The sequence below is a fragment of the Oryctolagus cuniculus genome, chromosome 9 (genome assembly GCF_051225735.1).
Source record: "Oryctolagus cuniculus isolate XC-2025 breed Fujian yellow rabbit chromosome 9, ASM5122573v1, whole genome shotgun sequence".
Taxonomy (NCBI): Eukaryota; Metazoa; Chordata; class Mammalia; order Lagomorpha; family Leporidae; genus Oryctolagus; species Oryctolagus cuniculus.
The window spans coordinates 64,219,703-64,237,090 of record NC_142875.1 but is presented as its reverse complement, the minus strand read 5'-3'; the positions used below and the strand labels follow the sequence as shown (position 1 = coordinate 64,237,090).

General features: G+C 44.1%; 2 protein-coding genes across 5 annotated transcripts in view; one reads left to right on the top strand and one right to left on the bottom strand.

Moving 5' to 3' along the window:
- GPALPP1 (GPALPP motifs containing 1) overlaps window positions 1–5,654 on the bottom strand; it is a 45,133-nt gene extending 39,479 nt beyond the window's left edge. For all 3 annotated transcript variants that reach the window (XM_070048792.2, XM_051850041.3, XM_051850040.3), the window contains exon 1: window positions 5,520–5,654. In XM_070048792.2, coding sequence (XP_069904893.2) covers window positions 5,520–5,607 — 88 coding nt within the window. In that variant the 5' untranslated portion in view covers window positions 5,608–5,654. The remainder of the gene's footprint in view (window positions 1–5,519) is intronic.
- A 173-nt stretch (window positions 5,655–5,827) lies between these two features.
- Window positions 5,828–17,388, top strand: part of NUFIP1 (nuclear FMR1 interacting protein 1) — a 43,249-nt gene continuing 31,688 nt past the window's right edge. For both annotated transcript variants that reach the window (XR_016213246.1, XM_089304116.1), the window contains exons 1-5: window positions 5,828–6,239; window positions 9,147–9,229; window positions 9,873–9,971; window positions 11,574–11,636; window positions 12,637–12,713. Coding sequence is in view for 1 of the 2 variants with exons in the window: in XM_089304116.1 (XP_089160242.1) it covers window positions 5,828–6,239; window positions 9,147–9,229; window positions 9,873–9,971; window positions 11,574–11,636; window positions 12,637–12,713 (734 nt within the window). In the remaining variant the exon portion in view is untranslated. The remainder of the gene's footprint in view (window positions 6,240–9,146; window positions 9,230–9,872; window positions 9,972–11,573; window positions 11,637–12,636; window positions 12,714–17,388) is intronic.

Here is a 17,388-nt window from a genome sequence, read left to right as displayed (position 1 = left end):
CTATTTTGAGTACCAGCTGCTCCGCTTCCAATCCAGCTCCCTGCTAATGCACCTGGGAAGGCAACAGATGATTACCTAAGTATTTGGGTCTCTATGACCCATATGGGAAACCTGGATAGAGTTCCTCGCTCTTGGCTTTGGCCTAGCCTGTTGTGGGCATTTGAGGAGTCAACCAGTGGATGGAGGATACGTCCCACCCCAACACTCTGCCTTTCAAATAAATAAATACACTTTAGGAAAAAAATAAATGGGAGTCAGTGTTGTGGCAAAATGGGTTAAAGATGCTGCCTGCAATGCTGGCATACCATATAGGCACTGGTTGGAGTCTCGGCTGCTCCACTTCTGATTTAGCTTCATGCTAATGAGCTTGGGGAAGCAGTAGAAGATGGCTTAAATGCTTGGGTCCCTGCACCCATCCAGGAGACCCAGGAGAAGCTCCTGGCTCTTGGCTTCAGTTTGGTCCAGTCCTGACTGTTGCAGCCATTTGAGGAGTGAACCAGCGATGGAAGGTCTTGGTCTTTCTGTCTGTCTCTCTCTTTCTCTGTAACTCTGCCTTTCAAATAAATAACATAAATCTAAAAAAAAAAAAGAGGGGCCAGCACTGCTACAGCAGGTAAAGCCACTGCCTGCAGTGCCGACATCCCATGTGGGCTCCGGATTGAGTCCCAGTTGGTCCACTTCTTATCTAGCTCTCTGGTATGGCCTGGGAAAACAGTGGAAGATGGCCCAAGTCCTTGGACCCCTGCACCCACATGGGAGATCTGGAAGAAGCTCCTGGCTCCTGGCTTTGGATCGGCGCAGCTCCAGCTGTTGCAGCCATCTGGGAAGTGAAACAGAGGATGGAAGACCTCTCTGTCTCTACCTCTCTCTGTAACTCTGCTTTTCAAATAAATAAATAAATCTTAAAAAGAAAATGTATGTTGATTTGCAAAATATTTTGATAGTGGAGCAAAGAGAACTTACTGATAGCTTGGATGTGAGAAGTTAGGGGGAAAAAAAAAGGAAACAGGATGTCTTAGGTTGACCACCTGATGGCCATTCTCTAAAAATTCCTAGTCTTCCTAGGAAGGCAGGTTTAGGGGAAGAGTCAGGATTTTCATATCTGCTAGCACCGTGGCGTAGTCGGTTAAGCCTCCGCCTGTGGTGCCGGCATCCAAAATGGGCTCCAATTTGAGTCCTGGCTACTCTATTTCCCATCCAGCTCCCTGCTAAGTCTGGGAAAGCAGTAGAAGATGGCCCTGCGCACCCACAGGGAGATCAGGATGAGACTCCTGGCTCCTGGTTTCAGATCAGCCCAACTCTGGCCATTGTGGACATTTGGGGAGTGAACCAGCAGATGGAAGAGCTTTCTCTCTGCCTCTCAAATAAATTTTAAAAATCTTAATAAAACAAATAAAAAAACATGTTCACATCTTAAGTTTAAGATGGCCATTAGAAATTTCAATGGTACTATCAGTGATATTTGGGTTCATCAGCATAACTTAGGGGAGAATTTAGGACTAATTTTGGGACCACTGGCCTATTTCTGAAAAAAACTTTCCTGCCTCTTTTGGTATATTAGTAGAGAATAAGAGTCCAATACATAAAAATAGACTTAAAAATTCAAAATCCGGGGTTGGCACTGTAGCATAGCAGATAAAGCTGCCACCTGCAGTGCAGGCATCCTATATGGAGCTGGTTCAAGTCCCAGCTGTTCCACTTCCAATCCAGCTCTCTGCTATGGCCTAGAAAAGCAGTTTCCACTGGCCCAAGTGCTTGGACCCCTGCACCTGTGAGGGAGACCCAGAAGAAGCTCCAGGCTTCTGGCTTTGGATTGGTGCAGCTCCAGCCATTGTGGCCATTTGGGGAGTGAACCAGCAGATAGAAGGTTGGTCTCTCTCTCTCTCCCTCCCTCCCTCTGCCTCTCTGTAACTCTGCCTTTCAAATAAATAAATCTTTTTAAAAAATAATGAAAATTCAAAATTTGTTTTCAAAAATTATTGGGGGCAGATGTGTTGGGCAGCAATTAAGTTACCTTGTGGGACACCTTCATCCCACATTGGAATGCCTGGCTCGAGTCCTGGCTCCACTCCTGATTCCAGCTTCCTGCTAATGTGCACCCTGGGAGGCAGCATGTGATGGCTCAAGTATCTGGGTCCCTGCCACCCATATAGGAGATCCAGACTGAGTTCCAAAGCCTCCTGGCTTTGGCCTGGTCCAGTCTGGGCTGTTGTTGGCATCTGGGGAGTGAGCCAGTGGATGGAAGGTCTGTCATTCACTCACTGCCTTTCAAATTAAAAAAAATTTTGATGCATTTTTTGAATGTTCTATATATCATATAAATATATACACCAGATAAAATTGCCAGGCTTAGAGGGAGGAAGGTGGCAAGATGGTATTGGAAAGCACAATGGTTTGTGTGTACAACAGTGAGTATATGCAGAATAGGGACTTCCCACCTACTCGGCTGCAGGCCCAACAGGATGCTGTCAACCTAATAAGTCACTCAAAGACCAGCAGGAACCCTGAAGATGGTGGCTTCATCACACTGGCCAATGACAGTTCCTGAAATAAAAACTACTCAAACATCAACCAACAGTAAAATGTATAAATAAACTATACCCAGGAGGTGGCACTGTGGTACAGCAGGTTAAACTGCTGCTCTCCATTTCAGGTTCACACCCAAGGCTGCTTATTTCCCATCAAGCTCCCTGCTAATGCACCTGGGAAGGCAGTGGAAGATGGCCCAAGTCCTTGGACCTCTGCCACCCATGTGAGAGACCTGGATGGAGTTCCTGGCTCCTGGTTTTGGCCTGGCCCTGCCCTGACCCTTGCAGTCATTTGGGGGAGTGAATCAACAGATGGAAGATCTCTTTCTCTCAGTTTCTCTCTTCTCTCTGTCACTCTGTCTTTCAAATAAGATAAATCTTATACTGCACTCAATGGACAAGTTACTACATTTATCTACAGGACTACTGTATAGTAACGATAAAAAATAATCTGTAATCATTCTCATCAACATAGATAAATGTCACAAAATAATGTGATGCCAAAATATGAAGCCACCTACAGAAGACTTCATATTGTATTTTTCCATTTACACAAAGCTCAAAAGCATGAAAAACTAATCTGGGAGGCTGCAAGTCAGGATGGTGACTACCCTTTGGTTTTTGGAGGGGAGGGATAGTAAGGTGGGTAGTAACTAGAAGATGGCCCATGGGGAGCTTCTGTGATGTGATATAGGGATTTTGAAAGCTGTTGGTACTGACAAACTTCTTAAGGGTTCAGATAGAAAAATAAGGAGATGAAAAAATGCTGGCAACTACTTTAGGACCAACCATCTAGGATTGTTCCATGAAGGAAATGGAATTGTATACAATGTATTTAAAATGACATACTATGTGCAAGATAGTGTGCCTGATGAAGAGGTAGGTTCATGCAATAAATATTTGTCAAGGCTCTTTTTGATATGCCAGTAGGTTGGCATCGAACTCCTTCAATGAAAAGCATGACATACAAATCACACACATACAGTGTTAAATGCCGGGGGTGGGGGTTGGGTGGGGGAGGATGAACACACAAAAGAAACAACCAGAGAGCAGATAAAGGAGTGCCTGAAGTAACTGTTGGCAGAATGATGGAAGCAAGTCAGCCTGGAAGTACCTATCTGGGACATGAGGGTGCTTATCTGCAACTCTTGCCGTGGTTTAAAATCAGGGACTGTGGTGGACCAGAAACAACGTACACACAGGAACCCAACCAGATAACTTGGTTAACTACACTTTTCTTCAACCTACTTGAATAGAACCTTCCTTGCTAATATAAAAGCCTGATTTTGAAGGATAAAGAAGGTCTTTATGAAATGATATAGGATGATGCAATGTATGATTAATAAATAGGAATATATAAGTGTAAAATAATGTAAATAATATAAAAATATGTAAGTGTAAAAAAAAAAAGAAAGCCTGATTCTTTAATGGTTATAACAGGAATGGGAATCTAGAAGGGAACTTCTGGTTCAAACAAGGTTCCTGGGTATCAAGGACGGATAATTAGATTCAGAAGCGGGAGGGTTGCTCTTCCGGCTTTACTCTTCTCTATCTGTAAAACCTGTTTCAGTCTACAAATCAGAACATTAAAGGAGGCAAATATGGACAGAGGAGTCTGAGAAACATTTGTCTGGTATACATGAAGAGCACATGTGGGGACAGCATGTCAATACTATTCAGATATATACAGTGTATTAAACTTGTAATGTGGGGCAGACACTGTGCAACAGCAGGTTAAAGCCACAGGCTGAAGCGCCAGCATCTATATGGGCGTTGGTTTAAGTCATGGGTACTCCACTTCTGATTCAGCTCCCTGCTAATGCAAGTGGAAGATGGCCTAAATCTTTCAGCCCCTGAACCCATGTGGGAAACCCAGATGAAGTTCCTAGCTCCTGGCTTTGGCCTGGGGTTGTAACCACTGGGGAGTGAACCAGCAGATGAAAAATCTCTCTCCCTTTCACTCTGTAACTCTGCCTTTCAAACAAATAAATAAATCTTAAAAAAAAAAAAAAAAAAAAGATGCCTTTGTCCCACATTGTTGTCCTTGCATTCAACATCAGGCTCTGGACTCCAGCTTCCTGCTAATGCACATTTGATGGCTCCAATAGTTGGGTTCCTGGCACCCACATGAGAGACCTGGATTCTGTCCCCAATTCTGAGCTTCAGTATGGGCTAGTGCCAGCTGTTTGGGGCATCTGAGGAGTGAACTAGCATATGGGAAACTGCTCTCTCTGCCTTTCAAGAAAATTAAAAAAAAAAAAAACACAAAAACTTTCAGACACATAATGTAACCAAATAGGAAAATGCCCAAAAGTAAAGAGGAAGGCGTGCCAACGTTTGAGAGTTTGGAAAGGTTTCTCTGAGATGACATTTAACTTGGGCCTTTAAGGACGGTCAAGAGATTGCCGGGTATGCCTGAAAAGTGCAACCGGGAACAGGCCAGGAGAAGCCTTGAGCTTGGAGCAACGGCGCAGAGTCTGGGAACTACAAGCGCACTGGGATGTGTCAGTTGTGATAACTGAGTGAGAGGTTAGGCAGGCAGACCCGAGGCCAGGACCTTGCACATCAGAAAGCAATATGGCACAGAGGGCTGGAGACCCGCTCCGTTCTAATTCGGGCTCCATACTGACACTAGCTGTGGTTTGGGCACCTGCCTGGGCCTCGATGTCCCCATGTGTCATATGGGAATAATAGTATTTTCCTCATATAGTGGCTGGGAGGATTAAATGTCCGAATGTATATGAATTAACACAGCGCCCGGCTTTTATGAAGCGCCCTATTGGAATGCATCATCATTATAATGGTCATCAAGCCAAAGCTCGCGTTCTGAGGAGCCGCCAAAAATCTTGGGAGAAGAGTTAGCTTGGGTCGGGCCGTGCTCACTCACCACTCCTCCGCCCTCCAAGACCTCAGCTCTTTCCTCCAACGCCAGGGCCACTCCAGAAAAGGGGTCAGTCAGGCCTGGCGGGCAGGGAACACGTCTCCGCTTACCGGGGCTCGGGTCCCGCTCCTCGTCCTCCGCCGTCCCGCGGGCCTTGAAGCCGGGTGGTAGCGCCGGCCCGATCAGGTCCCTGGCCATCCGCGGTGGCCGACACTGGACACGCACACAAATCTGTCCGCTAACTTCCAATCTACCCCAAAAGCTGCCCTCGACCAGCCGCAAATGCTGGAAGTTTTTCCGGCTCCTATTAATGACGTAGAGGCCTGTGGTTGGCTGAGCCCCGTGGTTTGCGCTAACGGAAGTGACGCCTAAAGCTTGTGCCACAGTCGCATGCTGGGATTCCTAGCTGGAAGGTGGCATGGCTGAGGCAGCTAGGGAATTAGTAGCTCCTAACGAGTGGGTTCCAGCCTCGGAGGTGACACCCGCATTGGGGCCCGTGAGCGGCACTGCTTCGCTGCGAAACAACTGGATGCTGTGGTCGGCGCTGACTCCACCGCCGCCTCCTTCATCGTCGCCTCTCGCACCCGGGTCAGAGCCTTGCACCGAGGCGCAGCCTCCCATGCTGGCCCAGTCTCTCTCCGGGGCGCCGCCCCCCTTCGATGCTCAGATTCTTCCCGGAGCGCAGCCCCCTTTCGACGCCCAGTCCCCTTTTGATTCTCAGCCTCAGCGGAGCGGCGTGCCTTCCTGGAATTTCCAGGCGGCGACCTCATGGTACTGGGGACAGTCTCCTGAGGGTTTTCCTCGGCATCAGAATCCCCACAACCCTCCGGGTGAGTGGCTGTTCGGCGCGGTACCGCCCTTTCCCTTTCTCTCCCCCCACCCCTCTTCCTTCTCCCATTTCTCCCTTTCCTCTCTCCACTCTGCCCAGTGGTCTTGGAACTTGATCACTAATGCCTTAAAATGTGTCCGTCTGAAACGTTTTGCCATCTTGCAGCGACTTACTAACTTCTAACTGTGTGCTAGGAATTGGGGACTACAGCAGTGAACAAGATAGAAAACTTGTTTATGGCGTCTCTCGAAAGTGCTTTTTTGGAAGATAATGTGCATGCTTTGGGGTTAGATAAAGCAAAGAAAAATGGGAGGTAGTGCCGTTTGAAATGTCGCTGTGGCCATAAGGAAAGTGACATTTGAGGAAAGACCCCAGGGAAGTGAGGGAGCAGAGTCACGGCTACATCTGGGAGAACAGGCATACACGCAGCAGAAACTTCAAAGTATCAAAGCTTTGAGGCGGAAACGGTGCAGCAGAGTGGAAGTCCGCGTGGGCTGTGCAGAGGTACAGCTGTAGATGAGGGAAGAGGGTAGACCTGTTAGGTCTTTGTGGATCAGGGGCTTTTTGACTTTTCCCACGTTGTGAGATGGGTAATGCAAAGAACGACGGGATCTGATTTATCTTAAGAGGATTCATGGGCTGGAAGGGAGTCCAGTTCTCAAACTTGCTGTTGTCCAAGGGAGAGAGATTTGATACTTGAACCAGAGTGGAGCTGAGGGAGGATGAGAAGTAGTTGTTTTCTGGATAAACGTTAAAGGTAGGACGAAAAGGGTTTGTTGAAGCCGCTGACTGCAGTGCTGGCATCCCATATGGGTGCCCCGGTTCGAGACACGGCTGCTGCACTTCTGATCCAGCTCTCTGCTATGGCCTGGGAAAGCAGTGGAAGATGGCCCAAGTCCTTGGGCCCCTGCACCCTCGTAGGAGACCCTGAGGAAGCTCCTGGCTCCTGGCTCCCCATCGGCCCAGCTCCAGCCATGGGGCCCATTAGGGGAGTGAACCAGTGGATGGAAGACTTCTCTCTCTCTGCCTCTGCCTCTCTGTAACTCTGCCTTTCAAATAAATAAAATTTTTTTAAAGGAATTTGTTGAAACACAGGAAGTGGGATGTGAGATAGAGAGGAGACAAGAACAACTTTAAAGTTTTCTGCCAAACAGCTGGAAGGATGGAGTTGGTATTAATTGAAATAGAGAAGAATGTAAATGGAGGAGATTTGGAGGGAAGACCAGGAGTTGCATTGGGAATACATTCACGTCAACTAGAGCTGTTGAATAGGGTGTTAGCTGATAATCTGTACTCCCAGGGGAGATTTGTGGGTGGAGTTGTAAGTTTGGGTGTCATCTGTGGGTAGCTCATATGTAAAGCCTCAGATTGTTCATGTAAAGCCATTATCCAACTCTGTATAGGATTATGCTTACATTAAATCAAATCCAATCCTCTCTATAGGATTCAGTTTACATTAAATTAAAACCAAACAGTGTTTCCTGGGTGTCAGATGCTGGGAATATGAGTTTCACCAAGTCAGATGAGATTGGTTTTTAAGTAGAAATCACAAAACTGGGATTGGTCACAAAGGTGTATAAAAGGTATTTTCAGAGTGCAGAGAAAGTGGGGGAAAGCTTTTAGAGGAAGTGTCTTGGGAGATGTCTTGGATTTGGGAAAAGATACCTTTTTTTTTTTTTAAATTTATTTATTTATTTGCTCCCCAAATGGCCACAACAGCCAGAGCTGGGCTGATCCAAAGCCAGGAACCAGGAGCTTCCTTCGGTCTCCCATGCAGATATAGAGGCCCATGGACTTGGGCCATCCTCTAATGCTTTCCCAGGCCATATCAGAGAGCTGGATTGGAAGTGGAGTAGCCGAGACTCTAACTGGTACACATATAGGATCTTGGCACTGCTGGTGGCAGCTTTACCTGCTAAGCCACAGTGCTGACCCTGAGATAATTTTTAGATAGCAGCAAAGAGGTGTCAGTGCTAGGTAAGTTCTGAAGGTCACAGTGTTCTAGTGTGATTGAAGCAGAAAGCGTGGAAGATATGGGGGAGGGGCAGGGAAAGAAACTGTAACCTCATCAGGACTGTAGGAAGCCATTTGCAGATTTTTGGTGACATGACTCAAGAATTATTTTTGTGTGGTGTCAGACTGTTGGAAGAAAAAGTTTAAGTATGGGGAAAAAGATGTGGGAAGCTAGCACAGTAATCTAGGTGAAAGATCAGGTTTTTGAGTTGGGTCGTGGCAATAAGAATGAAAAGGATTTGAGAGGAGACATACATCATACATTTCTGTTTTCCTGGTATGATATTGATGCTCTAAAGAGCTGTATTAGACTTTTCTGGTTATGTTTCTAATATTTGAAATATCAGAAGGACTTTTATCAGATTAGATTGTCAGTATTCCTGCCTAAAGCATGTATGGACATATAATTTCTTTTTTTTTTTTAAGATTTTATTTATTTATTTGACAGGAAGAATTACAGACAGTGAGAGAGAGAGAGAGAGAGAGAGACAGAGAGAAAGGTCTTCCTTCCGTTGGTTCACCCCACAAATGGCCGTTATGGCCAGAACTATGCCGATCCGAAGCCAGGAGCCAGGTGCTTCCTCCTGGTCTCCCATGGGGTGCAGGGCCCAAGCACTTGGGCCATCCTCCACTGCCCTCCTGGGCCACAGCAGAGAGCTGGACTGGAAGAGGAGCAACCGGGACTAGAGCTGGCACCCATATGGGATGCCAGAGCCGCAGGTGAAGGATTAACCAAGTGAGCCACGGTGCCGGCCCCGGACATATAATTTCACCAGTATTTTTTTCATTTGGAAAATGCTTATTTTTAAACTAGCCCTAATCTCTGTTAGTTTGTTTGAATTTCTATTTTTCATAACTGTGTAGTTGTAAATGTTAGTGGATTTTTGTTTTTCAGGTAACCATTCTTACTTTCCACGGAAGCATGATGCAAAGTTCAGTGACTTCAACATTCCTCCCAATAGAAAACAGAAAAAAAAGGTATTTTAAAAATGTTCTTGATTGTGAAACTTTGGTCCCTGTCTCATGGTTTTGAATGTTTTGTTTCTTTCATAACTGTCTTACTGTTTTGTATCCATTGTGTATCTTATGAAATACAATAGAATGAGGTATGTATGCCTATGTTGAGACACTGGAATCTTTCTATAATAGAAGTTTTAAGTGTCTTAGCTGTAAATAAAAAATTCAAGTAAAATCTCTTTGAGAAATAAATGGAGTAATTGTAGAAAGACATTGAGTATATTTCATTTTGGCATATGCTATACTACATCTTAATTGCGTTACTAATTTGAAATGTCAGTTTATATTAGCTCTAATTACATTAAATTTTTTTTAGATCATGCCTGGCTTTTGCTACAATACTTACTAAAAATCAAAGAAACAGAAGCATCCTTTCTTTAGGAATATTTCTGTATGTAAATTACCTCTACAAGAGGGCTTTTGAAAATCAGTGGAAACTTCACATTATATTTTATTTCTATTTGTGAACTTTTTGAAGCCCCCTCATGTAAGAGGTATGGGAAAAATATCAAAGTATATATTATTAGAAGGATAGTTATGTTTTTATTATGGATTAAAGATTTTTTTTTCACCAAAAGCCTAATGCCTCTGTTTTTGTTTGCAGAAAAGAAAGGAGCCAGTTTTTCACTTTTTTTGTGATACCTGTGATCGTGGTTTTAAAAATCAAGAAAAGTACGACACACACATGTCTGAACACACAAAAGTAGGTTTTCTTTGTTGTCCCGAAATTTATGTAACAAAACAGCCTTAAAACTGTTTGGTAGAAACTCCAAGCTTTTCCTTAGAAGTTCAGTTTCCATAGAAACAGGATTTGATGACAAATGGGGTTGTGACTGTTGGGCTCAGAGTTTGGGGGTGGGGAACCCACTACTTCAGGAAGAAGTAAGATGGCGGCAGAGAAGGGGAATCTGACAGCTCTTCTATGTGTGCACCGCCACTGGTCAGAGGGCAGCGTTCCCTCCTGTTTCTTTGCATACCTTTGTGAGTTTTTCCCCTTTAAAGCGGCCCTTGGGGAGTGGGCATTGTGGTACGGTGGCTTAAGCGACTGCTTGGAACGGCCACGTCCCTTATCTGCCTGTTTTGAGTCCTGGATATTCCATGCTTCTGATCTAGCTTCTTGCTAGTTGCCTGGAAGGCAATAGATGATGTCCCTGCCATCCACATGGGAGACCTGGATGAAGTTGACTGACCTAGCCCTGGGCTGCTATGGACATTTGGGAAATGAACCAGTGGATGGAAGGTTGCTGTATCTCCATCTCCGTGTCACTGTGCCTTTCAGATAGATAAACAAATAAATACATTTAATTAATAGAAAGGAAACTTGCCCTTGACCATTTAACCACACCATGTCATTTATAATGGTTCTTACAATCTCTGAGGGTGGCCCATACTTTAATATATATATTTTTTAAAGATTTATTTCATTTATTTGAAAGACAGAGTTACAGAGAGGCAGAGAGAGAGAGGTCACTCCCCAGATGGCCACAACGGCTGGAGCTGCATCGATCCGAAGCCAGGAGTCAGGAGTTTCCCCTGGATCTCCCACATGGGCACAGGGGCCCAAGGACTTGGGGCATCCTCTACTGCTTTCCCAGGCCATAGCAGAGAGCTGGACTGGAAGAGGAGCAGCCAGGTTCAGAACCAGCGCCCACATGGGATGCCAGCACCTCAGACCAGGGCTTTAACCCACTGCGCCACAGCACCAGCCCCCTTTAAAAAATATTTAAGCCAGAATGTTTAAGAAGAAAAAAAAATTAACATAGTCCTTGGTTTGGAAGGGTTCTCTTTCAGTTTATAGCAGGGTTGAGGAACATCTGGTGCCTAGGCCTGCAAAATCATTTGATCTGGGCCTGCCACAGCAACTGCAAGTGGGACTCAAAATTCAATAAATCTTTTGCAGGCTAATTTTTTTAAGTCAATAATTTTGTGTGGCCTGAAAATAATGTTATAAATATCCAAATAAGCTCTTGGTAGAAAAATGGTTCCCCATCCTTGGTTTATAGGAATGACATTCAATTTAGGAATGGCATATAATTTAGGAATTATAAACATCTTACCGTATTGCTGATATCATGCTTTCACTCAAATGGAGAAGTGAAAAATTTGTTACTGTTCTGTGTACCTAGAGAGAGTCATTTCTCTTTAAATGTACCTCTGTTTGGAGTGATCTTTGCTACTGACCTGAGTATGCAGTGATAACATTACATAGGTGGGATAACTAGATAATATGGCCAGAATGTCTGTGTATTGGTAGTACGGTAAATTTAATTTGGAAAACATAACTCTTTCATTTTAAACTCTGTAGTGTCCGGAAGTAGATTGTTCTTTCAGTGCACATGAGAAGATTGTCCAGTTCCATTGGAAAAATGTAAGTTCTTGGATTTTATTTAACCCTGTCTTTTTTTCTGATGCATGCTTTTTATTTTATTAATCTATTAGCTTCATAATTCTTTTTTGAAATAGCCTAATAATAAGTTACATTCATGGAGTACTTTGTACTTCATAAGGGATCTTAACATCTTTTATTCAGTTTTGTCCTCACAAACAAGTGTGTGACATAAGTGAATATTGACCCATTTAACAGATTAAAAAAAGATTGAAAAATAATTTGCCCAAGGCTTCAGAATGGATTTTTGCACTTGAATTTTTTTACTTTAAATTCTGTTCTGGTTTTACTATGTTATGCCACTTCAGATTGTCATGTCTATTCATTTCTTTAGTTACTGCCCTCAACTTTGGTTAAGTCATTCATTTGAAATTTAGTATCAGTTGAGAAAATGGGTAACATATCTACTTTGTAGCCAAAATATGTTACTCCTTTTTCCCCTGTTGTCTTAGTTCATTTTGTGCTGCTAGAACAGAATACCTGAGAATGGACAAGTTATAAATAACTCGATTTATTTCTCACTGTTCGGAAGGCTGGAAAGTTCAAGATTGAGAGGCTCACATTTGGTGAGAGCCTTTTTTTTTTTTTTTTTTTTTTTTTTTGTCATCCCATGGTGTAAGGTGGGAGGGGAAGACTGCTTGAGCAAGAGAAAAGGGGTGGAGGGCAACTCACCCTTTTTATCAGGAACCTACTCCTTTGATACTAGTGTTCAATCCCTGATGGCAGAACCTGGTGTTCTAATCTTCTCTTAAATGTCCCGTCTCGGCTCTGTTGCTTTGGGGATTGAGTTTCTAAGATGGGAACTTTACCAGAGGACTTATCAGTAACGCTGATCTAAAATACACGAGAAATTTTTGAAAGAAAATATCATAATAAGGATGGATAAAATCTGCTTACTTAGTTTTAAGATGATTTCTGCTAGTGAATTTAATGTTGGCTTCGGATTGTTGGAGGCATCCAGTGTGCTGCTTTTTCCCTCCAGATGCATGCTCCTGGAATGAAGAAGATCAAATTGGACACTCCCGAGGAGATTGCAAGGTGGAGGGAGGAAAGAAAAAGGTGGGTAACGGGCTCAGAACCAGTGATGTAACTTTCTTTCACTGTGTCAAGGCTGTGTACTTCAAAGTAACGAGCCACCTGGCCATAATGAATGATGTGAAGAGGGAAATTTGGTCTTGTATAACTTTTGTTGTCCCTCAGAATAGGTATATACTGACTTTGATAATATTATTATCTAATGATTTAAAAATAAAGATACAGTATTTATTGATGTAGTTAGATTCATTTAATTCCCTTACGTTGTTACCAGGGAGTAGGACTGTAAGCCATGTTATATGAGACTATTATTAAAGGTAGTTTTGGGAGACCTAATGGGAACTCTATTTAAGTAACAAATGTGTTACAATGAGACTGTATGCTGCTCTGAAGGGAGCTGCTACATGCCACCTATTAGATATTCAGTGGCCAAGGCAGAGGTGGGTGAATGAGTATTCCTATTTAAAAAAAAAGTGCAATATATTGCTATGTTTATTCATTTGGTTATTTTTTTCAACAGAAATTGTTGGATGATTGCTCCATGCTAGGCAGAGAGGGTACAGCCCTGAGCAAGATGGACATGTGCTGGCTTGTCTTTCATAATACAAAGACCAGAAACTCATTCTTAAAAGTAAAATTAAGAAATTTAAAACTTACTGTATGACTTCTAATTTTGCATTTACTAGGGAAGAAAGTTTAGTTGATGTCTAACTAGAATATACTTTTAAAATCCCAGTATAAAAAGCCTCAGGAAGGACTGGGTACTTCATCCTGAAGCAAAAGACTAAAGCAGAACTATTATAATGATGATATACACTCTGAAAGTCAAATGCTGTTTTTCTGTAATGAAAAGAAGGTGAGAGATCCAGGGGTGACAAAAAGAAAAATTATCTGTAAAGGTCAAGAAGGATTCTTAAAACTGTTGACCAGCAGGTTATATCTGTCCTGAGTTCAATTTAGTTTAAAGTTTTCAGTTGAAATTCACTGACATAGGCAGTAAAGTGCCAGGAGGCACTTTAGTGGTACTATTTTGTGAAAAAGTTAGTTACTGCCCCTGAAGGCTTTGGAGCTCATTCATAGAGAAACCAGGCAAAACATGAAGATTCAGAAAAACTGAGATGCGGCGCCGGCACACCGGGTTCTAGTCCCGGTTGGGGTGCCGGATTCTGTCCCGGTTGCCCCTCTTCCAGGCCAGCTCTCTGCTATGGCCAGGGAGTGCAGTGGAGGATGGCCCAGGTGCTTGGGCCCTGCACCCCATGGGAGACCAGGAAAAGCACCTGGATCCTGGCTCCTGCCATCGGATCAGCACGGTGCGCCGGCTGCAGCGGCGGCCATTGGAGGGTGAACCAACGGCAAAAGGAAGACCTTTCTCTCTCTGTCTCTCTCTCTCACTGTCCACTCTGCCTGTCAAAAAAAAAAAAAAAAAAAAAAAAAAAAAAAAGAAAAACTGAGAACGATTTTTCAAAATGTTACACAAATATCAGGTATCAATACTGTGTGCAAAGGAAAGAGTTGGATGAAGGTGTAGGAACAGTCAGAGGAATTTAGTTTTTAAACATTTAGGATCCAGGCCGGTGCCACGGCTCAATAGGCTAATCCTCCGCCTGCGGCGCCAGCACACCGGGTTCTAGTCCCGGTCGGGGCGCCGGATTCTGTCCCGGTTGCCCCTCTTCCAGGCCAGCTTTCTGCTATGGCCCGGGAGTGCAGTGGAGGATGGCCCAGGTCCTTGGGCCCTGCACCCTCCTGGGAGACCAGGAGAAGCACCTGGATCCTGGCTTTGGATCAGCGTGGTGCTCCGGCCGCAGCGCGACGGCCGGGGCAGCCATTGGAGGGTGAACCAACGGCAAAAGGAAGACCTTTCTCTCTTTCTCTCTCTCTCTCTCACTGTCCACTCTGCCTGTCAAAAAAAAAAAAAAAAAAAACCAAAAAAACAAAAAAAAACATGTAGGATCCATTCTGCCCAGATGGGCAAGGTGGATGTGGTAGAATTTCAAGAGCATCTTTAGTTAACAAATGAAAGAATCTAGGCAAGCTGGCGTAGGGTATTCCAGAATGCCCATTCACCTTTATCTCTTTTTCAAGACTTGTTTTAAAAGTCACCGGATTGTGGGCCCTCCCCCCATTTCCTTTATCTCAGTACTGTCAGAATGCCAGTCTGTAACAAAATAAGGAACTTGTACCAGAATGTAAATCTGTGTTATTTCCTTCACTGAGAAAGTCTTATTAAGAAAAAATACCAGCTGAAGTAAATACTCTAATTAGTGGACATATTTGATTTATACTTTGGTCTAAGTGTAGGATTGATGGCAATCCCTGAACCAAACTATCCTAAAGCATTATTACTACCTGTTTGGTGAATACATAGCTTATTTTTTTTTAAAGATTTATTTATTTATTTCAAAGTCACAGTTACACAAAGAGGAGAGGCAGAGAGAGAGAGAGAGAGGTGTCTTCCATCCGATGGTTCACTCCCCAGTTGGCAGCAACAGTCGGAGCTGCACTGATCAGGAGCCAGGAGCTTCTTCCCGGTCTCCCACATGGGTGCAGGGGTCCAAACACTTGGGCCATCTTCTACTGCTTTCCCGGGCCGTAGCAGAGAGCTGGACAGGAAGTGGGGCAGCTGGGTCTCGAACCAGTGCCCATATGGGATGCTGGCACTTCAGGCCAGGGCGTTAACCCACTGAGCCACAGCGCTGGCCCTGAATACATAGCTTATTATAGAACCACAGTAGCATTTGTCACATTACATTGTAGCTGGTCTTAGTCTTCGACATCTTTGATTCTGCTGTCCTCTGGACAGTGCTTGGAATTTAGTTATGTAAGGAATGAATATGTGTTGACTGGATTGCTGTTAGATGATGAAATATGGAAAGACTAAGTGTTGGCTTTGATAAGGGGGCATTAGCCAACTGCATGATCAAGCTAGAAGTCGGAGCTGGGACCATGAAGTCATTTGTCTTAGGGAAGAAGAAGCTGCTTGCCCTTGCTAGGAAGCTGTTTTAACAAATACAACTTTCTGTTTTTTGTTTTTTTTTTTTTTTTGCTTGTGTCACCACAGATGTCTGGTTTTTTAAATTTTTTTTGTTATATTCTTGTTTAAAATTTGTTGGTTTTATCTTATTGCACAGAGGAATAAGCAACTAAGTATTCTGATACAGATGCCCAATACTTGGGTTTCAAAGAGCTGATGATGATGGTATTGAAGATATTGCGTTAGATGAGATGAACGTAACCTAGCATTAAGACACTTGATTCTCCCCCCACCCCAAACCTTAGCCTTGATTTTGATCAGTTGGAGGTTAGTGCAGTTCACTGATGCCAACCCCTTTTGCAAATGTTGAATTCTCTTGGGGGGAATGATAGTGGTTACTAGTCAGTTGTGAAGGAACTAAGAAACTAAATCAGTAAACTAAGCTGTTGAATTTCCCAAGGTTTGAGTTCACTTAAGGTAGTAGGGGAGGTCTCAAATGACTTTCTGATTTGCCAGATTTGGTTCTTTTGCCTCTAGTTTTTGTATAAGTTAATCATTCTTAAACTGGGAAATGTGGAACCTTATTAAGTTAATTGAAACCAATGACAATTCTGTCAGTGTGGAAGAGGAAGAGGACCACATCTACTTTGGAATGTTAGGATATTCCATGACAACAGGAGGAGGAGCTGAACTTGGAACTAATTAGGAAAATATAAAGGGAGGCTGGGATTAGTAGTCAGACAGGTTGATTGTTCAAGGAACTGTGAGTATAGGTATAAGATGATCGAAGATTTAAAAAAATGTCAGTTGAGACTGGCACTGTGGCACAGAGAGTTAATCCATGCTTATGGCTGCTCCACTTCCAATCCAGCTCCCTGCTAATGCCCCTGGGAAAATAGTGGAGGATGGCCAAAAACAAAGTCCTTGTGTTCCTGCATCCACGTGGGAGACCTGCAGGAAGCTCCTGGCTCCTGGCTTCAGCCTGGCTTAGCCCCTACCATTGCAACCATTTGGGAAGTGAACTGGTGGATGGAGCAGATCTCCCTCTCTCTTTCTCACTCTCTAACTCTAACTCCAACTCTGACTCTGACTCCTCTCTGACTGTGACTCTGACTCTGACTCTGCCTCCGCCTCCCCCCGCCCCCCAAAGTCAATTATGGGAGCAGAGAGAAGTAGGTAGGTGTAGAACATTTGTGAGATGAAAATTGGCAGTATTTGGTGAGGAGTTTAAGATACTTCTGGTTTTTCATGTGAGTATCTCTGAGAGATGGTGCCTCTGCTGCAATAGGGAGTATTGGTGGATGATGGGAGTTAGAGATATTGATTTCTCTGAGGAGATCCTGAGACATCTGGATTATGTTGAGTAGGCATTGAGGCTCAGAGATAGATTTGTTAATATGAAACTGAGTGTGGAAGAGATTGCCCACAAAGAGAGGGTTGAGTGAAAAGAAAAGGTAGCTTAACATTGAACCTTGCCGGCGCCGCGGCTCACTAGGCTAATCCTCTGCCTTGTGGCGCCGGCACACCGGGTTCTAGTCCCGGTCAGGGCTCCAGATTCTGTCCCGGTTGCCCCTCTTCCAGGCCAGCTCTCTGCTTTGGCCAGGGAGTGCAGTGGAGGATGGCTCAAGTGCTTGGGCCCTGCACCCGCATGGGAGACCAGGAGAAGCAGCTGGCTCCTGCCATCGGATCAGCGTGGTGCGCTGGCCGCAGTGCGCTGGCCGCGGCGGC